The sequence below is a fragment of the Mustela nivalis genome (assembly GCF_964662115.1).
Source record: "Mustela nivalis genome assembly, chromosome: 9".
NCBI classification, from domain to species: Eukaryota; Metazoa; Chordata; class Mammalia; order Carnivora; family Mustelidae; genus Mustela; species Mustela nivalis.
The window spans coordinates 101,705,610-101,726,344 of NC_139028.1; the positions used below are offsets into that span (position 1 = coordinate 101,705,610).

The window sequence follows — 20,735 nt, forward strand, 5'->3', positions numbered from 1 at the left end:
GTCCCGCCATTAGTTCCCTCTTACCCAGGCGCTAGGCCCATCCGAGAAGCAGAACCCCACATGGCGCGAAGGCGCAACGGGAGGGGAAAGAGAGCAGAGGAGTCAGTGTGCGACTCAGAGCCGGGCTCGTCCGAGTCTAGGGGCCGCGGGGGCTGCCACTTCAGCACCTCGGAGAGCGCTGGAGGGGCGGGGCCGGGGGCGGGGCGGGGGCGGAGCTCACGAGACCCCGGCGAGGGCCCGGGGGCGCGCGGCGGAGCTCGCGCCAGTCCCGAGAGCGGCGCGCGGTCCGGAGCCGCGCCCTGCCCTGCGCAGGTGCGCCCGCCGCACCCGCCCGAGCCGTACCCCGCGGCGGCGGCGGTCTTTCGCCGCGCCCCCGCCTCTTTCCCCTCCGCCGCCGCCGCCTTCGCCGCCGCCGCCTCTGCGCCGCGCTCCGCCCGGATGGCCAGGGCTGTGCCGGAGAATGGCGGAGCGAGAGAGCGGCGGCCTGGGCGGGGGGGCCGCGTCCCCGCCTGCCGCCTCCCCGTTCCTGGGGCTGCACATCGCGTCGCCGCCCAATTTCAGGTGAGAGTCCCCGGCCGCTGCGCCCCGCCCTTCAGCCCAGGCTGATCTGCCCCGGCTTCCGCGTCCCCCGCCACCCACCCAACGGACCCCAGCCCCCAACACACACACCCCGATCCCGGGAACGAGGGGGCGGCATGGGGATGGGGTCTCTACCCTGGACAGAGTCCCCAGAAACCCCCCTCAGCCTCAAGTCCAGGCTGATAGCCACTGCATAGCCAGTGGTGCAGCTGCCTCCGCCATTCCATGTCCTAGGCTGGGAGATTCAGAGCTGGAATTGGAGGAGGGGGCGCGGAGGCCGCCTTCTCCCCCACTTTGGGACTGCGGCAGGGCCTGGGGTCTGGATTGAGATCCCAGAGGAGGCAGGCAGGCTAAGGCTTTGCTTATGCCCAGTTCGAAAGCTTCTGAATAGAGATGGGAGCAGACTGGGGTGCCTCGTGGGTCCCAGTTTCTCAGGGCAACTGACAACCTTGGTGCTGGAAGGAAGAAGTCGGGGGCCCCTCCCCCAGCCCTGTCTGGTTAGAGGAGCCTAACTCCCAGGACTGGTATGGCCAGGACCCTCTGTGGATTTGGGCAAGCACGGACCTGGTCAGGTGTGTGCAGGTGCAGAAGGCTCAGATTCAACCAGGAGACTGCCCACCCAGCTCTGGTTGGGGAAGTCTGGTTTGGGCAGCCCAGGAGTAGCCAAGGACATTGGGTGGAAGGTTTCCTGCTGGAGCAAGTACCCAGATCCATGCTCTGGGCTCCCCTTCACCCCTCTCTCTGCCCACTCTCTGGTACTGGGAGGTAGATTTTAGAGACATGGACAGTGGATGTTGTGGGGAAGGGACGGATATCCCTCCATCATAATCCTGGCCCCATTTGGAGAGAAGGAAGAGGAGGGTGTAACTGCTCCAGAGCCTAGGAAGAGGCCGACACATACCCCATTGTTTCTTCATCTAAGGAGCTGGCGCCTTCCCCTCTCCTGGGCCCGTCACCCCAGCCAGGCCCCAGCTGGGTTCTGGCGCCAGCCCCTCTCTGACCAAGGGGTTGCTGGCTCCCTGGCCCTCAGGTGGGTAGGGACCCCTGGGGATCTCTAATGGCATCATCAGCGCTAGAAATCTCCCTGGAGGCCCTGAGCTGAGGAGTCAGGAGGACCAGAGGGAGGGGACCAGATGGAGGAGGCCAAGCGTGAGGGCTCTGGGGCTGGGGCCTTTGTGGTTGGTGCCTCCGAGTCATGGGGCTGAATCCTGAGACCAGTTCCCCCTGGCATGACACACGCTGCCGAGAGGCAAATACTGCCTGCCTACAGGAGGCCCTTCTGCAGTAGCACAGCATAGAGGAACCTGGGTTCAAATTTGAGCTCCACCACTTTCTGCCTAGCAAAGTGACCCGACAGTCCCATCTGTCAGGCGAGATAATGAATATTGATTCCTTAGTGTGCATCAAGTTGGTGTTCAACAAGTGTCCGCCCTCCATGCTGGTGACCGCTTCTGTAGTTCGTGACTGTTCAAAGCATTCCCAGTACAGGTTCCTTTACCCCCACAGGCATGGGCACCGATCTGCCCATTTTGTAGATGACAAGATTGAGGCTCAGTAAGGCAGTGGCTTGCCTGAGGACCCCCAGTCAGAGCCTGGGGCCGTCTGTGTGTGTTCAGTGCACTCAGCCTCCAGGCCCTGCCTCTGGCCCAGAGGACAGCTTTGCCTCGCTCTACCTGCTTCCAGATCCCCAGGGGACAGTCCCCTCCACCCCACCCCATCCCTGGCTAGCAGGTTCTCATGGAGGCTTTAGTGAGGGGAACTGATGAGGTGGGCGCCAGCCAGAGAGAGTGCTTTGTCCGGGCCAGGTGGGCGAGAACAGCTGTGCGCCAAGGCTAAGGCGTGGGCCGGCCCTCCAGGACACCCTGGCCTGGCTGTGGAGACAAGGCCAGCTTCTGGGAATAATAAGGGCAGTGTTTCCAGCCCCACATGGCGTTCCCTGCGGGCTCCAGCAGCCCCCGCTGACCTTTCCCTTGTCCTGCCTCACAGAGCCCTGCGCCCAGCTCGGGTTAACCCCGGGTGGTTAAGGCTCTCCCACCGTTCTTTGGTGGGGCCGTGGATCCAACTGGCCTGGGTTTGCCTTCTGGCTCTGCCTTCCCACTTCTGTGCCCCAAGACAGGGCACTTAACCCTGGAGCCCTTGTTTCTTCTTTACGATGCCAGCATTGGCTCCCACTCAGGATGGTCCCGGGACGGCACGTGTTGGCTGTTTCAAGGGCTGTGGAGAGCTGTGTTCCTGCAAGGCTGCTGTTGTTAACTCTATATACCCCAGCCCCACTGTCAGCTTCCAGAAGGCAGAAGAGCTGATACCTACACTTGGGTCTGCACAGCGCCCAGCCCAGAGTCGGTGCTCAGTAATGCCTCCCTGGGTGATGATGCAGATCAGGCGTGCACGGGCCTCCTGGACCTCAGAGGGTAACAGACCGACTCTGCTATCAGAAGATAAGGACGGGGCGCGCTGGCCCCCAGGAGGCGCTCACTTTGCCCAGCACCCCTCGAAGGGCTTTCTGCGCAAGAGTGTCTCATCCTCACCAGATCCGTGTAAACTGAGCATCGCCATTGTCCCCACTTTGCAGATAAGGAGACTGAGGTCTCCAGAGGCTAGGTGAATGGCAGAGCTGGGGTTCGGATGCAGGCGGTCTGACTCTAGAGCCACCCTGAAAAGAGAGCCTGGGACTAGTGGGGGAGAGCAGGGAGTGGAGCACGCTGGGACACGTGGAGGCTGGAGAGAGCACCTGCTTGTTGCTGGTTGGTTTCAATAGATGGGTGGGTTGTTTTTGTTTTGCTTTGGGTTTTTTTTGTGTGTTTTTGTTTGTTTGTTTGTTTGTTTGTTTTTTCCCCCTTCTGATGATGGAAATGCTTCAGCCAGTTTCCTGTAGTTGTTGATGGGGAACCGGGGAAGGGATTTCACTTATTTGACGCGCCGCTGTTATGATTTGACTTCTACAAGGAGCATGGGTTACTTCTGTAACTTACACAGTTAGAAAAGAGAATTTAAAATTCAAGTGATACATGTTCATTAGAAGGAAAACTCTAGAAAAGAGGCTTTAGGAACATAGCTTTTGGCTACACGGAGCTGGGTGGGTCAGATAAAGCGGAGGGACGGTGGGACGCACCATGGGGGATGCGGATGAGGGGACCCCAGAAATCAGCTCGTCCTGACCGCCCCCCCCCCTTTACCGAGGAGGACACAGCAGAGGGGGAGTGTCATCCCTCAGAACACACAGCACGTGAGTGGCCAACCCCAGGCCCCCTGACTGGCTGGCTGGTGTGGTTTCCACCTCCCCGTACTGCCTTGCAGATGAGAGATGTGGCCCCCGAGAGGCACAGAGACCTCCTCATTTTTCTCTTCACGCGACGGCACGCGTGTGGCTGTTCCTTCCTTCCCTTCACTCAACAAATATTTGCACTTTGGAGGGCTCCCTGGACAGAGGCTCCAGAGATAGTCATGGGCCTAACGTCGTGCAGTCTGTATAGAGGGGAGGCAGACAGACAGACAGACGAGGCCTTAGCAGACAAGGTGACGGTGACTGAGATCCAGGGCCCAGGGGAGCCCAGGCCTGTGGGTCGGTGGCAGGCAGCAAAGGTTCTGCAGGAATGGCAGCATCGGCTCGCTGTCTTGGGAAGGTCCTGCCAGCCACTAGGTAGAGTGGACGGGGAGGCAGGGAGACCCCTGGGGGCTGGTCATCCTGCGTGCCACAAGCAACGGCGGGAGAGGACGGGAGGAGGACTTCGGGGGTGGGAGGGATTAGCCCCATGGGTGAGGTATCTGGTTTTAGGGGTTGGGGAGGCTGGCGTCCAAGATGGTGCTGGAGATGGGTTGCCCTGGGGAGAGGAGGAGCTTGGCGGGCAGGGAGGGGAACTTAGTGGGAGACCTCCTGAGTCTGAGGTTGGTGACCACTGGGGTACCCAACTGCAGCGTTCAGGCTAGGGGTTGGTCTGGGGCCTGGGGTCACTGGAGAGGATGGGGCTGGGGCTAGAAACCCTGGGAGGAGTCTCAGCTGAGAGAGGTCCCCCCCACCCGAAAGCCTCAGAGAGGACATTGCTATCCAGGGGGCAGCAGAGAGCAGGGCGATGGGAGAGAACGGGGCCAGGCTGGTTCCAGCAGCCACGTTTCGGCAGGGGGAGGGGTTCCGGAAATGCATTGCTGCTGGAGCCACCTTCCCCCCCATCCCCGAGCCCTGGGTGCCCCGGCTCCTACTGAACCCCCAATCTGGGGCCAGAGTGTTGACTTGGCTCACTTGCCAGGACGTGGCCATGCAGGGTCTGCACCCCCCCCCCCCACCTCTTTGATGTCCATATCCTTGAAGTCGGTCTCTGGATTCTTGGCTTGGGGCCCCCATGGATCCTACAAAATGGGGTCACTGCCACCATCCCCACTTAGGGGATCTTAGCCATTCTAGGATGTTATCTCTGCCCCCTGGCCCTTCTCCTGTGTCTTCTCCCAGCCTTGACCATGGGTCTTGCCTTGCTCGGGCCCCCAGAGCAGCCAGCTCCGCCCTTCTTCCTCTACCTCGTAGTCCTTTCCTACCTGGGGTATCCCATGAGGGATACCCTGTGCGTGCGTTTGCACGAGGGTAGGGAATCGGTGCCAAGCGGAACACGAGGGCCCCCTGCCCTCAGGAAGGCACTCTGCGACAGGGCCAGCGGCCCCAGAACCCAAGTGGGAGCCTGGTGCACCCCGTCCAGAAAGCTTCTGGGGGATTGGGAAGCAGAGGAGAAGAGATGTCCTGCTTCTGGGTGCGTGTGATTCCGCACGTGAGACCATGGGCTTGTGCGTTCCCTTCGCTCCTTAATGCCAGTCGTCATTTTCCACGTAACATTCGTCCAGGAGCCTGTGTGATGTTCCTTTCCTGGACACCCGGTCGCACCCCACCCCACGCTGAGCTATTTGGTGGTTTTCTGTCTGCGGTTATGCAAAATACGCATTCTCGGGTATGAAGGTATAAAGCTTTCCGCGTAAGGGACTGCTTCCCATCGCAGCTTTCCAGAAGCCGGAGCGCTGGGATTCAGACTTCCGGCTCCATATCAGCCCCGGGCTCTGTAAAGCCATCAGACACATTATAACCCCAAGTAGGGATTGGCCCTGAGGACTTATTTCTGGGGTTGGACTCGGTGTTTCACTGGCAGTGACCCTGGTGTGGACATGGTCGGGGAGGGACGGATTAGAGGAATAAAGCTCGTCTGAGCCCAGTGTCCACTCAGAGCCAAGGGCTCCCCCAACCCCACCATCTCGGCCAGCACCTCCTTGCAGAGGGCTGCACATTCTACCCTGGGTTCTGACATAGGTGGGGACTCAGAAAGTTGAGTTGGAAGGGCAACCGACTTAGGGAGTTTTAAGGGGAAAAATCTAGAAAGACCTGTGGTTCACTCAGTCAACATTTATTAAGTAGCTCCCAGGCACTGCTTTGTTGATCAAGACAGACATGGTGCTGCCTCTGGGGGGAGCCCCCCACTGGGGGCAGAACCCAGAGGCGCAGTCACAGCGATCCAGGAACCCAGCAAGTGGGCCTAAGAGAGCGAGTAGCAGGGCTGTGTGCCAGGTCAGGGAAATCAGGGAAGGCTTTGAGGGAGCCAGTGGGGCAGGAGGGGTGGGGGTCAGCAAGGAGGGGTGGGGGGTGGTGATGACCCCCAAGATTGGGGGAAGCCCTCCTGAGCCTTCAGGCCACAGGGAATTTGGACCCCTTTCCCTAAGGGCCGGGGAAGCTACTAAGGGACTCTGAGCTGGGGCACGGTGACCAGACCAGATTTGTATGTCAGGTGTTGCCTTTGGTGGCCTGGTGGAGAATGGCCTGTAGGGGAGCCAGCGGGCAGTGGGGAACCTGCCTCTCTGCGAGCGCACTGGGGGCCAGCTGTCTGTTCAGCACTCACAGGGCGGCAGAGGGACAAGCTGGACACTTGAACCACAGATGCTCTCAGCCATGAGAGGGGCCCGTGGGACACCATGGCCAGGACCCAAGGTCGCTCAGTTGGATCCTTACCTGGCTTCCGGAGAGCCAGGAACGGGGAGACAGGAATGGCCTCTGGACAGCCAAATGCTTGGCTCAGGTTTGGCCCTGCTCAGCTAAAGCCTCAGCACTTTGCCACTTAACCCTTCTGCTGCCTGCTCTCCTAACCCAGCCCACTCCTGGGAGGAGGAACTGACCAGGGCTAGGCTGCCATCGGGGGACCGAGGATGCCAGGGAGGCGGGAAGGCACGTGGAAGGGAAATGGGCACGTAATAAACATCAGAGCACAAAGGCATGTTTGTTCATTTTGGAGAGCTCATGGCAGGAGGAGGCGGGGGGGGGGCACGGGGGAGGGGCGGGGGACGGCACGTTCAGAACGCAGCGAGGAGGCTGCTCGGCCAGAAGACAGGACTGGGGCGTGCTGGAACAAGAGGTAGGGTTCGTGCAGGAAGAGGGGGCCTCGAACAGAAACATAGACTCCAGAGGTCCAGGAGGTCCGGGAGGTCCCAGGAGAGCAAACTCATGACTCAGAGCCTCCAAATGTCAACCTGGGTGAGACCTTGGGAGGCATCTCACCCGGACGGGCAAGCAGGTCTGACTCATGGACGGGCTGCCTCCGAGGCCTCCAGGCCGGGAGGTGAGGGAGCCGTCCTCACGAGGTCCTGTGATTCGACTGGAGGTGAACCCTTGGTGCTCGGGGCTCCAGTTTCCAGGGGAAACGTGGGCACCCCCCATCAGAAGGGGACACCCTCCCTCCCTCCTCCTGCTCCCCCCAGCTTTTCCTTCTTCCCTTCCTCCCCTTGAGCTTGGAGGGCCCAAGGGTCTGTTCAGCTTTTCCTCCATGAAGGACCCAGAACATCTGGGGCCTTCGAAGCAGGAGCTAAGGGCAGGGACAGCGCAGGTGGGGGGTGACTTGCAAAGGAGACTGCCTGACCAGTCCCTCCCCTTGTCCCTTGGTCGTGACCCCCTCACAGCACTCCAGCTTGCCGCAGCTCAGCTCTGTGAACCCCCAGTAGCGCCCTTGGGGGGCAGGTATAAGTAGCCTCACGGCACCTTCTGTCAGGGCCTTAGGGCTCCTCATCTGGATAACAGGCCGAGTCAGACCCTCTCCCCGGGTGGTGGAGAGGATTGAAGGAGACACAGAGCATGAGGGTGCTTTGGTGTCCAGGGAGCGACAGCTGCTCAGGTCGTGGTGCGGCCGGTCCTGCTAAGTGAGGGCATCCGTATCTGGTCCCATGCGTCCTGTCCCCAAGCCTGCCGTGGTAACCACTCTGCCATCCTGCCTCACGTAAGAGAAAAAATTCAGATAAGAAATTCCCTTCACCTTCCCCACTGGAGCCAGAACCCAGTGCGGGCTTTCAAGCCCTGCGCTTCCCCCCAACGCCCCGTTCACCCCCGGGCCCTTCATTGCAAGAGGCCAAGGCTGTCCCCGCCTGCCCCCAGACCTGCCGTCCCAGGCCGTGCGTGTGCAGAGATGAGCCGAGAAGGTTCCCCCGCAGGCATGCCCTGAACGCTTGGGTTGGGGAGGAGCACACGGATGCTGAGGATGTCCCTTGGCAAACACCTGCCAGGCGTGTACCGAGAGCCTGGTGTGTGCGAGACAGCCTCCCCAGCTCTGGCTTCCAGAAACATGCAGTCCAGCTGGAGCTGGGTGAGCGGGGGCCTGCCTGCCTCCCTTGCTGGGTATGAGGGTGGGCGACGTGAGCTCCATCCGTCTTTGGGGCAGCCTGGTGGGGTGTCTGATGGAGGCCTGGCTCTGTCTGTCCCCCACACTGCCTTGCATCCATGCAGATGGTGACACCAGCTACAAGTGAGGGAATGCCCAGGGGCCAGCGAGCATAGCCAGGAGGGCTGTAAGGCACGGCACAGGCAGGCTGGGAGGGCTTCCTGGAAGAGTGGGCTTAACCGAGCCTTCTTCCAGCGGGCGCAGGTTGAAAAGCCAGCCAGGGGCTCCATCTGAACCCTGGACTAGACCCCGGGCAGGCAGGCGTGGGAGGCGTGGGCAGTCACACCCAGAGCTGGAGACCTTGAATGCCAAACCAAGCAGTCCGCCACTAGCAGGGAACCTTAGGGGGTTTTGAGTGGGGACAGAAGGGTGGTGTTTCTGGCAGCTTTGCAGGGTGGCGAATGGGGTGGAGTACTTCCAACATGGGGGCACTGAGGGGAGCAGGCTGGTGTTTGCGGGGCGGGCAGGTGCGGGTCTGGGGCTGCAGAGACAGGAGCTGAGCCGGGACCCGACAGAGAAGAGAAGGAGAGAGGTGTGCAGGGATTCCTGGCAGAGTAAGAGGCACCCGAGGGCACCTCTGGATCAGATGCCCAGTGGCCCTGCAGCTCCCTGATGCTGGCAGAGTTCCAGCTGTCCTGGCAGCTGGGGTGTGCTGACCAGCCACTGGCTTCTCATCTCCGGACCCGAGATGCTGGGCCGTGCTGGCCAGATGGTAGAGCTGCTCTGGTTTCTGGGCCAGCCCAGCCCCTCCCCAGCCTCCCCCAACTTCCGCATCACAACCCTCCCCAGCTCTGGGAGCCTACCAGCCTCGGGCTCGTCTGTCCAGCTCCCTCGTCCTGGTCAGAATCCCTCTCTGCTCTTCCCTCCGGCTTCTGTGGGTGGAACTTCGCAGTGACAGAAAGCTCTTTGCCTTCCAGTCCTGCCCTGAGGGGTCCACACCCAGGTCCAGACCCGAGGGGTCTGCCCTTAGCCCTGGCTGTGGAGCCCCCTGAGCCCATAGGCACATCATGGGTGCTGAAGGATGAAACTCTAGGGGATGCCAGGGTTCTGTCCTGCATCCAGCTTGTCCGTGGAGGCAATCCAGACCCTCCTCGGTCACCCACCGCTGTGTGGATGCCACCTGGGCCCACAGAAGCCTCCCTGAGGGGGTGTGAGGGCTGAGCACATTGCCATGTGGATGGGGACATCCGTTCGTGGAGAATTTCAGAAGCCCCCCCATCTGACCATTCAGGTGCCCTGAATGCGGTGCTGGCCCTTTAAAACAGATCAGGGCTGGCTTTTGGGGGGAGACATCCCAGATTTCTGCCATCTGCCCACGAGCCTGGGAGAAGGGCCACCGCAGCCCCTGACAGGGGCATTAGAAGGGCAGGTGGAGCCGGTGGCATCGATCGGATCGGATCGCAGTAACCCGATCCTGAGGGGGAGGTGGCAGCCACAGCGGCTTCAGCGCCACTGCTGGCCTGGCTGGGAAGGCAGCGGCCTGCAGCGGAGGGCTGGGCTGGGAAGCGCTGGGGCTGGGGCCCGGGTCGGCAGCCACTGCCTCTTCTGCTGGCACATCTATTTTTAATGAGCTCCCCGGGCTTCTGCAGCGGGCAGGACGCAGACAGGGAGGCCCAGGCAGTGGAGGCCCGAGGCCCCAGCCCTGCCCTGAGCCCTGGCCTCCCAACCTTTCTGGGCATGAGAGGGTGGCCCTGGGGCCCTGCAGCCCCCCAGCTGGGCAGGGCTCTCCATGAAGCTGGTGCTGAAGATGGATTCGAGCCCAGACAATGACAGCTGGTTGGAGGATCAGTGGGAGCGCTGGTAGGGGGTATAGGGATTGGTCTTGGGCGGGGGGGGGGGGGAGCATTTGGGGGACAGCTCCATGGAGCTCTGGGTCTCTGTTTGGTCTGACTAAGGCAAGAGGCAGGGGGTGTGGGCCTCCTAGGTCCCCCTGGGGGCTGGACCACCACCTCTCCCCGGTGACCTTGGACTCCTGGGTGTCCCTTGCTCTGTGCCTCAATCTCCTTATCTTATTTGGGAGAAGAGGCTCAGAATTGGCCCCAACTTCCCCCAGCAGAATTCTCCCAAACATCCTACCCACACCAAACCAGGTGGAGTGCCCGGGGCTGGTGGTGAGTCAGGTCTAGGGGACAAGCAGGCAGTCGCTGCAGTGGGGTGGAGGCATACAGCGGGCCTAGGGGACAGGGGGAGAGGGTTCTAGCACAGGTGGAGTCGTGGTGGTGACATTCTTTGGTTTGTCCTCCGAGTGCACAATGCCTCTAGCCCCAACCCCAGGCCTCCCTTGACCCCTCTGCTGCCTTCTGTTTAGGGTCTGTGCGCTGAGCAAGCGATTATGTGGTTGGAGAGATGAAATGGAGAACCCACAATGGGGGTGTAACCTCCTGGGATAGGCAGCAACTCGCCACCTTGACATCAGATTTCCCTTCACTTGCTCCCAGGGCTCAAGAGCCATTGGTCTTCCTGGGCTGGGGGCACAGAGCACTCTCCTGAGGCTGGGGAGGGGCCTCTACCAGCTCCTTGGGTTTTGTCAGTGCAGGGGTTGCACCGGGAACACCCCTACTCCAGGCATCCCTTGGAGTCGCTTCTCAACTCTGCATCCTCCATGGGTGAATTGGCCTCGGCACCTGCCTTGACCCCAGGAGGCATTTCTCTGGCAGGGCCTCGGCTCTGACCAGCTGGGCCTTCTAGGCACTGCCTCCTGGTTGGCAATAGAGCGGATAGCTCCCAGCGGGGAGGAGGGGGAGTAACCTGGACCTCCCCTTTTTCTGCCTGTTACCCCTGGCCTCGGCGCAGGCGGACACCAAGTCCCACCCTCTGGGGGCTGTGATCTGCCTTCGAGGGGCCACCTTTTGGAAGAGGTACTAGGAAGACTTCGGTGGGCTATGTAGTGCCCCTGGGTTGGTAACTTCGACTTCCTGTGCTCACCAGGCTCACCCATGACATCAGCTTGGAGGAGTTTGAGGATGAAGACCTCTCAGAGATCACTGAGGAGTGTGGCATCAGCCTGCAGTGCAAAGATACTCTGTCCTTGCGGGTAAGAGTGGGCTCTCAGGAGCCCAGGGGGTGGGGGTGGGTAAGGGGGACAGGGTGGGTTGGGACAGGAGTGACGGCACCCCCGTATCTCTATATGACATCCTCAGAAAATGAAATGACATCCAAAAAACACATCCAGTTTAGTGTTTGACACATTTTGGGGGTGCTCAAGCAGGATTTTTTGGTTGTTTTTGCCAGGGGAGTTAAAGCAAGAGGCAGCTCCCTCAACTGCCCAGCAGAAGGGAGAGGGCAGGTCGTCTTCAGATGTAGGGTTAAAGGAAGGATCAGGCCTACTCTAAACCCTTCCCTGGGCGGCCTTGGCAGAGGGCCTGAGGCAGAGCAAGGGTGGAGTCCGGTGGAATCCGCAGTGCTTCGAGGCTGGAAGAAAAGAGCCAAGGCGCTCCCTCAGCTGCCATTGCACCAACCCACACCACATAGCCCCGCAGACCCTCCCTGGCCCGCTATTCTGAGGGCCCCTCTAGAGGGTTAATCCAGCATTGCTGCTGCTTTTGGCCTCCTGGCCTTGTCATGTAGGACAGATAGCTCTCTCCATTCCCTAAGTTCCGAATCCTGCCAGGAGATCTTCAGCATCTGGGGAGCTTGGGTCAGACAGGGATCCCCCTGTGTCTTTTCAGAACAGGAAGAAGGGGCCACTGGCCAGGACATGGGAGGCAAAGCACGGGACTAGGTTGCAGAACCCAGAGCTTCTGGCAGTCTCCAGCAGGGGGTGGGTGACCACCCTGGTGGTATTAGGAGAATAGTTAGTAAAGGAGAGCTGCCGTGTGAGCTGGGGTTGGGGGGGGTCAGCCTCCGGGTGACCTCCTGCCTGTCACAGAGATTCTGTAAGCTCTGCCAGGCAAGAGGAAACCAAGGGGTGAGGATGACCCTGCAGTACCCCATGCCCCAACCCTCCCCACTCTGGTTAGGCCAGCCAGGGTGGGAATGGTCACAGGGCCCTGATGTAGCTTCTCTAAGATCACACACCTGTTCCGTAATTCCTCACCACCCTTTCACCCAACACGCAGCGGCACAGTTTTAGAGAGGGTGGTCCCTGCGACAGCCAGGGCGCTGAGGCAGTACTAGCTGGAAGTGTACCTTGTGGGGCCTTAGACAAGCTCTGGGGGCCTCTCACACCCTGTTGCCCGTGAGTCCTCACCTCCCTGGGAAGCTGGGAGGCAGTTAACTGGGGAGGGAATATGAGGGTCAGGGGATCTGTCCAGGGTGCCCAGGCGTTAGCGGCAGAGCTGAAACTCCAGTTACCGAGGTTTAGGATGGCCTAAACCTGGGAACACCCCAGGTTGGAGGGCCTTCAGACTGTGGACAGGTGCCGCGTCCAGATGCCCCCACTGGCCCCTGCCCCCCCCTCCCCGCACCCCGGCCGCGCTTAGGGCCTCCTGTTCACCCTGCGGCCCTCCCACCACCCTCCGCCTGGCTGAGGCTGTTTTCCCAGTTTTCCTCACTTCCCCCTTCAAATACTAACCTCCCCCCTCCATCCCTTGTGGGGCCCCGAACTCCTTGGCGACCCTGCGTCCCCATAGCAACAGCGGTGACCTCACTCTGGGCTCAGCTTACAACCCCGGTGAGGTCACTGGACGTTGCTAAGGGAACGGGAGGGTGCAGATAGTCAGGAAGGCTGGTACCGTGGGGAGGGGGCGGTGTGGACGGCCAAAGGCGCCGACTAGATTGGGGAGCAGTCGCTCTCGCGCATCGTCGCTGGGGGCGGGAGGGCGCGGCCCCCTGTCGCGCGGCCCCCTGTCGCCGGGCCCCTGCCTCTCTCCCGTGCCCTCCCCCTTTGCGGCCGCAGAATGGACTCGCCCGGGAGGGGGGCGGTGCGCGGCGGAGTCGGCCCCGCCCCGGCCTCGCCTCGGCCCCGCCCCCTGACGCCCCTCCGTCCGCGCCGCGCAGCCCCCGCGCGCCGGGCTGCTGTCTGGGGGCGGCGGCGGCGCGGGGAGCCGACTGCAGGCCGAGATGCTGCAGATGGACCTGATCGACGCGGCGGGGGATACTCCCGGCGCCGAGGACGACGACGACGACGAGGAGGAGCGCGCGGCGCGGCGGCCGGGAGCGGGGCCGCCGGAGGCCGAGCCCCGCCAGGAGCCGGCGCCCCGCGGCCAGGGCCAAGGCCAGGGCCAGGGCGGCGGGGACACTTATCGACCCAAGCGGCCTACCACGCTCAACCTCTTCCCGCAGGTGCCGCGGTCTCAGGTGAGGCGCGAGCGGCGTGGGGCGAGGCTGAAGGGGCGGCGCCCGGAGGCCTGGCCCGCGAGGTGTGGGGGGCGCCGGGCAGCTCGCTGCCCACCCCTGGCCCGCGGGCTGGAGGAGCGAGGAGGGGCTGTGTCAGAGGGACCTGCGGGCCAGGGCAGGGAGAAGTCGGCCTGGTGCGACTTCCCAAGGGGGCCGGCCCAGGGAGGTGGTCTGGGGTTGGGGGGTGGTGGTGGTAGTGGAATCTGCCTTAAGGGAGAGGGACCAGGTCGGGCCAACAGGATTTGGAGCCTTGAGTCTGAAGGAGTGAAAGGACCGAGAGGGACAGTGGAAGGAGCTGGGTAAGGAGAGCAGTGGGGGCTTAAGGAGGACAGAACAGAGCTTTGAGGGCTAGTTGCAAGGGTTTGGAGCTTGGGACCTAAGGTTGAGGTTTCCCCTTTAGAGTGTGGGGCTCCTGGAGAAGGGCAGAAGCAAGAAAAGAGAGTCTAAAGTGGTCGTTGCTGGGGGCAGGTCATGGGAAATTGTGCATAGGTGGGGACGGGGAGCTCAGAGGCAGCAGGCAGGTGGAAATGTGGGCAGCTGGGAATTCCCAGAAGGCAGGGACTAGGCATGGGAGGCGGAGCTGCTTGGCTGAGTTGGGGGCCCAGGGCCCCTGGGCTGGGTGGCTGGATGCCAAGGAGGGTTGAATAGGGTGGAGGAGAGCCTACTGTGGCCCTTTGTCTTCCAGGCCCAGTCAGGAGAGGTACAGAAGAGGGGCTCAGGGAGCTGGGGCTGTTGGTGGAGGGTGCAGGTCCTGCAGGCAAAGGACTGGTGCCTCTCCCAGAATCGTCTGGGGTGGATTTTGGCAGCCAAACTCCTGAGAGGGCCTGTGAGTGTGTTCCGGGGGGGGGGGGGGGCTGAATAGTTTGTGGGGAGCCTTGTTTATAGGCATGGTGGAGAGGGGTCCCAGGGCACCAGCCCGAGATCCAGGAGGAAGGCTGCTGACAACTACGTCTGTCATTCCTCAGTCATGTGCTGTTGCAGGGGTGGGAGAGCCATGCTATTGATTCATCATTTGGGTGATTCATCCCGGTCCCCCAGGCCGGCTGCGGAGAGACCCTTCCTCATCCATTTTTCAACTTCTAGAATGTCCCTGCCCCCTAGGCCATAGTGCTCCAGGACTTGGAGCATCTACTGTGTAAAGCCTCTGTGTCTGGGACTGGGGGTCCAGCTCTCTCCCCAGATGGCTCCTGCTTCTCCCCCACTTCTCCCCCATTTACCACCACACATATTGGTCATCACCGCCTTTGAGGAGGCTGACAAGAGCACCTCCCCAAGGGTTGGCCAGCTTCCCTGAGTCAGGATGGAGAGCCATCTAGAGCCAATAGGTCGGGCTGGGAGGGCTGTGACTTGCCACCCCTCCTGCCTGTTCGAGGAGGGTTGGGGGTGAGGCCCTGGGCTGGGGGGGGAGGGACAGCAAATGGCCTAGGGATGGCCTGATGGGGGCAGGGCCAGGGCCTCCCTGTGCCGGGTACTGTTGACGCCTTCTGTCACAAGGGCCTTTTGTTTTCTGCACAGGACACATTGAATAATAATTCTCTGGGCAAGAAGCACAGTTGGCAGGATCGGGTGTCTCGGTCATCCTCACCCCTGAAGACTGGTAAGTCAGGACCGTTTCCCTTATCTGGCCCTACCCCTGCCTCAGTTTCCTCAGCAGAGAGCAACCCTGGCAGCCTCCAACTTGTCGAGTTGAGGTAAACTGCCTTGAGCAGGCCCATCAGAAGTCAACTGGGGCGGGGGGAGAGCATTGGTCCCAGAGCCCCCCCCAGGGCTCAGGAGCCCTCGCCTGGGTTTCTGTGTCCCACATGCTGAGTAGAGAGGGCAGGGAGGCAGGGGCAAGGCCACCCGCCTTGAGCAGCGACCTGCCTGCCCTCCAGGGGAGCAGACGCCGCCACATGAGCACATCTGCCTGAGCGATGAGCTGCCACCCCCGAGCAGCCCCACGGCCACCAAGGACCGAGGCACCTCCACTGACAGCCCTTGCCGCCGCAGCACCGCCACACAGATGGCCCCTCCCGGCGGCCCCACGGCTGCCCCACCGAGCAGCCGGAGCCACTCGCATCGAGACCGCATCCACTACCAGGCCGACGTGCGGCTAGAGGCCACCGAGGAGATCTACCTGACGCCAGTGCAGAGGCCGCCAGACCCCCCGGAGCCCAGTTCTGCCTTCCTGCCCCCGGCAGAGAGCCGGATGTCTGTCAGCTCCGATCCAGACCCTGCCGCCTACCCCTCTGCGGTGGGCCGGCCGCACCCCTCCATCAGCGAGGAGGACGAGGGCTTCGACTGCTTGTCGTCCCCGGAGCGGCCCGAGCTGCAGGGCGGAGGCTGGCGGGGCAGCCTCGGGGAGCCGCCGCCACCCCCACGGGCCTCGCTGAGCTCGGACACCAGCGCGCTGTCCTACGACTCGGTGAAGTACACCCTGGTGGTGGATGAACACGCGCAGCTGGAGCTGGTGAGCCTGCGGCCGTGCTTCGGGGACTACAGCGACGAGAGCGACTCGGCCACCGTCTATGACAACTGCGCCTCCGCCTCCTCGCCCTACGAGTCGGCCATCGGGGAGGAGTACGAGGAGGCCCCCCGGCCGCGGCCCCCTGTCTGCCTCTCCGAGGACTCCACACCAGACGAGCCTGACGTCCACTTCTCCAAGAAGTTCCTGAACGTCTTCATGAGCGGCCGCTCGCGCTCCTCCAGTGAGTCTGCGGCCTGCGTGCTGGGGCACCTGGGAGGGGGAGGGCGCCGAATCGAGGCTGCTCCTGGAAGGTGGCCCTGCCCATCTGCTTCGATGTGTCAGGACTGGGAGCTTGCTGCCTGACCCCACCCGCCAAGCGGAGTGGGTCCGTTCTCCTCCAGCTCGGCCCCTCGCTTCCAGGTGCCGAGTCCTTCGGGCTCTTCTCCTGTGTCATCAATGGGGAGGAGCAGGAGCAGACGCACCGGGCCATATTCAGGTAAGAGCCGCAGTGCTGGGCCGGCCAGGCAACCGTGGGGCCGCCCCCTCCCTGCCTCTGCCCTCACTATGTGGCCTAGACCCAGCCTTCACGCTGGCACACATCCCTCCACCAGCCCCAGGGGCACAGGGCGCACCGAGGCGGGACTCCAGGTGGATGGATTCAGGCCATGTGACCTGTGATGCACCTGTGATGGGCCTGGGACCGAGCAGCCCATCTGGCAGGGTGGGCGTGGGGGTCCAGAGTCTGGGAGGGGTTCCGGCGGAGATGCTGCCCAACCTGTACAAGGCATAGCCCTTCCTGCCCTCCACAGGGAAGCGCTCACTTCCTGTTACCTCTGTGTTTTCCGAGTGGCTCTGGGCACTTCCTCCCTGAGCCCCCTGGATGGCAGGAGCCTGTCTGCGTGATCTTGAACTTCCCCAGGAACTAGCAGGCCCAGGCCCAGGATACTCTGTGGAGACTTATTGAACTGGTGCCGCTTTGGCAGCAGCCTGCCCCCCAGAGAGAGGGGGAGCCGATGGATAGCCCGGCTGGGGAGGCCCTGGTGGTGAATTTCTCCCATGCCCTTGCGGGGGTCAGGTTTGTGCCTCGACACGAGGATGAGCTGGAGCTGGAGGTGGACGACCCCTTGCTGGTGGAGCTGCAGGCCGAGGACTACTGGTATGAGGCCTACAACATGCGCACGGGCGCCCGGGGTGTCTTCCCCGCCTACTACGCCATCGAGGTCACCAAGGAGCCCGAGCACATGGCAGGTAGCGTCCTTTCCCCTCCTCGGCGCCAGTGGGCCCCACCTTTGCCCAGACAGGCTGCCAGGTGACTCTAAAGCCATAGGGAGGGCCCTCGCAGAGGGGACCACATTAGGGCCATCTCCCTCAGAGAGAAGGGAGGCCTGGCCCAGTTGGGACATCCGTGGACGGCGGGCCCGTCTGCTGCCCTGCCACCCCTCACTTCATGCTTGTTTTCCAGCCCTGACCAAAAACAGCGACTGGGTGGACCAGTTCCGGGTGAAGTTCCTGGGCTCCGTCCAGGTTCCCTACCACAAGGGCAATGACGTGCTCTGTGCTGCTATGCAAAAGGTACGTGGTCCCCGCCCCCCACCTGGGCCCCCTCCTCTCCTGGGGAGACAGACACCCAGAACCTGATTCCCGTCCCTTACCCACAGATCGCCACCACCCGCCGGCTCACCGTGCACTTTAACCCGCCGTCCAGCTGCGTCCTGGAGATCAGCGTGCGGGGCGTGAAGATCGGCGTCAAGGCTGATGATTCACAGGAGGCCAAGGTGACCACCTCTGCCCCCCCGGCCCCCCACCAGATCTCCCACCTCTGGCCCCTGCGGGCTGATGACACCCTGCCTCTCATCTCCCTCCTGTAGGGGAATAAATGTAGCCACTTTTTCCAGTTAAAAAACATCTCTTTCTGTGGATACCATCCAAAGAACAACAAGTAAGTGGGAGGGACACCATGAGGTGTGAGGGGGCGGCCTGGGGCCGATACGGTCGGGTGTGGGTCTATGAGTATGTCTGGGGGGGATCTGCGCCCCTGTCGCGCTCTCAGACAGATGGCTGTCCTCCCGCAGGTACTTTGGGTTCATCACCAAGCACCCTGCTGACCACCGGTTTGCCTGCCACGTCTTTGTGTCCGAGGAATCCACCAAAGCCTTGGCAGAGTCCGTGGGGTACGGCCCTGTGTGTGTGTGTCTGTGTGTCTCCTGCCGAGCGCCCGGCCCCAGAGCGAGCTCCGGGCCCTCTCCCAGCTCTGCATGCCTCATGGCCTCGAGCCCAGGCGGGGCGGTCCTGAGGACTAGCTCCCCGCCAGGTAAGGCCCTTCCTTGGGCGGCGGTATGTCCCAAGAAGGGCAACGTGCAGAGAGCGGAGCCGAGCCCCTCCATCTGGGGGAGCCCGAGCGCTGCCCAGGGAGCCCCAGGCTCCAGGTGAAAAACCAGGGGTGGAGATGGTGCTCTCCCCGTCACCTGTGTGTCTGCCTGCCTTCTAGGAGAGCGTTCCAGCAGTTCTACAAGCAGTTCGTGGAGTACACCTGCCCCACGGAAGACATCTATCTGGAGTAGCCGCGTGGCCCCGCTCTCTCCACCCCCGGGGCCCGCGCCGGAACAGTTGGCTGCCGACAGGACGCAGCACGCTAGCAGAGGGGCGCCCGTCACCCCCAGAGGACGGGGAAGTCGGGGCCTCTGGCCAAGGGTGGGGGAGGGCGGGGTTTCGGGGAGAGGCAAATGCAGTTTATTGTAATATATGGGACTAGATTCATCTATGGAGGACAAAGCAGGCTGCCCAGGGATTGGGAGGGGGCGGGCCTGGGGGAGGGGGTAGCGTCAGGCCCCTGGCCCGGAAGGATGCCCATTGTAGGAGCGGAGGGCTTCGGCCCATCCTGGGCATCACTTCCTCTGCCAGGGCCTCTGGCTCTCCGGCTGTGGCTCCTGCTTTCACAAAGCCCATGCCACTTGCCAGCGTTCCCTCCACCCCATCCCCAACTCCCAACCCCAACTGAAGGCCCTGAGCTCATGCTGAGCCCAGCCACCTCCCAAGGACTTCGCAGCAGGTGGGGGGGGTGCAGTCCCTGTTCCTGGCTCTGTCACCTGGGTGGTCTCTGGGTGGCCATCACGCTGGCCACTGGCACGTATGGGGCCTCACCAGGGAAGGAGAGCGCTGCGGCAGGGCCCCAACCCGGCAGGAAAAGGCGGCTCCCGGATTGGCCCGGGCCAGCCAGGGCCTCTCAGCTGCTTCAGCTGTAGCCCCAGCTTGGTCCTGTCATCCTGGCCACAACTATTAAAGTGCCATTTCCTGTCTGGACTGCAGTGGCTGTGTCTCCCGCCCCCACCACTCCCCCCGGCCCCAGCTGGCGTCCATGTCAGGAAAGCCCAAGCCTTGGCTGCACAGAACAGCTTTATAATGGGCGCCGGTCACAGGTGTGCGTCGTAGTAATACTCGGCCATGTCTGGCCCATCACGCTTGCGCTGCTGGGCTCGGGAGAGGAGGGGTCGAGGCCCTCGTGGCCAGGGGTGCTTGGGTCGAACCCCATAGTCTGAGAAGAGAAGAGGGTGTGGGTGGCAGGGGGAAATCCACCAAGATCACCCCAGAATGGTGCCATTTGGGATGAAAAGCCCCGGAGGCTGGGTGTGGGTGCCCTCCCCTAGGGCATGTGTCCCCGGGGGTGGGGGGCACGCGGGGCAAGGGCAGGGGGGCGGCCGGGCAGGGCAGGGCTGAGATATTACCATCCACTAGGCCGGAAAGTGGCTGTGAGAGTTGCAGAGGGGCTGAAAATTCTTCAGGAACAGATCGCTGAGGCCTGCGGGAGGTGTTGGGGTGCTCAGCCTGGGCCCTTTTAGGCCACTAACCACCTCCCTGTGAGGGCTCAGGGTGGGGGACTGCGTGAGCTGTGACACCCAGGACTATGGCACCAGCCAGTCCTCTGGGAAGCGGAGTGGGAGGCAGCACGACAGAGCCTCACCTGTGGGCCCCTGAGCCTGTGCCCCCGGGTGTTACCTCAGTGGCTGGGGGCGGAGGAGTGCAGCTGCCAGGACGAGGTAGAGGAGGAAGAGGCTCAGCCCAGCCCTGGGATGCAGAGCCCCCAGCATGGCGAGAACCATCTCCTATTCAGGTCCCTGTCCCCTGGCTTCTGCCTGCCCCTCCCCCGGCAGAAGGACGGAACTGCTGCCCACTTCCGGGCCGCCTCACAAAGGGCAGGGTTCCAGGGCTCAGCCAGGCCAGAAACGTCCAGCAGAGCTTTGGTCTTCATTTCATGTTGTCGATGCTGTCGGCCAACAGGTGCCAAACAGTTTCTTGCTCTAGTGTCACTGCCCGAGGGTTAAGGGCATAGATTTTTGGCATCTGATCTCCATGCTTAGCCCCACCTTGTCTCCTGCAAGGCGGCCATGTCAGTTGCGGGCCGCCTTCTCGTCTCTGAGGTAAGGTGCATACCTAGGTGCCCAAGAAGTGGCACGCAGGAGAGGTACGTGGAGCCCCAGCCGTTCCCACTCCGCGGCCTCCGGCCTCCTGCTGCCACCGCCCTGTTTCCCCCCACCCCCCCAGTGACGCCGGGACCGTCCTCCAGCCAGAGAGCATCAAGCAGGCCATTCAGCCCTGGCCCGGGGGTCGGGCTGCTCTAAGAGACACCCCCCCCACCCAGTTCTGCGAAGCTTCCAACAGTCGAGCGCCGGGGCTCCCCAGGCTCTGCCACCACCCCTGAGGTTGGACAGAGGGCTTTTGAGTCGGTAGCAAAGCCTGCTCCCTAGAAGCTTCCCGAGGGTAGAGAC

The 20,735-nt window shown here is 62.4% G+C and overlaps 2 protein-coding genes and 1 long non-coding RNA gene across 6 annotated transcripts; 1 reads left to right on the forward strand and 2 right to left on the reverse strand.

Annotated features, from left to right (window-relative positions):
• The first annotated feature begins 282 nt into the window (after positions 1 to 282).
• MAPK8IP1 (mitogen-activated protein kinase 8 interacting protein 1) lies at positions 283 to 19,268 on the forward strand. 4 transcript variants are annotated; one of them, XM_082747376.1, is made up of 12 exons: positions 283 to 561; positions 11,178 to 11,283; positions 13,188 to 13,487; positions 15,042 to 15,123; positions 15,401 to 16,213; positions 16,315 to 16,468; positions 17,048 to 17,220; positions 17,435 to 17,544; positions 17,631 to 17,747; positions 17,841 to 17,911; positions 18,045 to 18,143; positions 18,461 to 19,268. In XM_082747376.1, exons 1-12 carry the CDS (start codon positions 461 to 463, stop codon positions 18,531 to 18,533), a joined length of 2,199 nt encoding a protein of 732 aa, XP_082603502.1. In that variant the 5' UTR covers positions 283 to 460; the 3' UTR covers positions 18,534 to 19,268. The 4 variants fall into 4 exon arrangements, with proteins under 4 accessions (XP_082603502.1, XP_082603504.1, XP_082603503.1 ...); XM_082747378.1 differs by having other exon boundaries at positions 286 to 561; positions 16,393 to 16,468; XM_082747377.1 differs by lacking the exon at positions 283 to 561 and adding an exon at positions 9,608 to 10,049.
• On the reverse strand, positions 11,399 to 13,176 carry LOC309872745. Its single transcript, XR_014316101.1, has 2 exons — positions 12,763 to 13,176; positions 11,399 to 12,564 (listed from the first exon to the last, which is right to left on the reverse strand). It is a non-coding gene; the product is annotated as an uncharacterized lncRNA (long non-coding RNA).
• On the reverse strand, positions 18,677 to 20,698 carry FREY1 (Frey regulator of sperm-oocyte fusion 1). The gene is made up of 3 exons (XM_082747442.1): positions 19,966 to 20,698; positions 19,695 to 19,768; positions 18,677 to 19,504 (listed from the first exon to the last, which is right to left on the reverse strand). Exons 1-3 carry the CDS (start codon positions 20,067 to 20,069, stop codon positions 19,383 to 19,385), a joined length of 300 nt encoding a protein of 99 aa, XP_082603568.1. The 5' UTR covers positions 20,070 to 20,698; the 3' UTR covers positions 18,677 to 19,382.
• Positions 20,699 to 20,735: the final 37 nt, after the last annotated feature.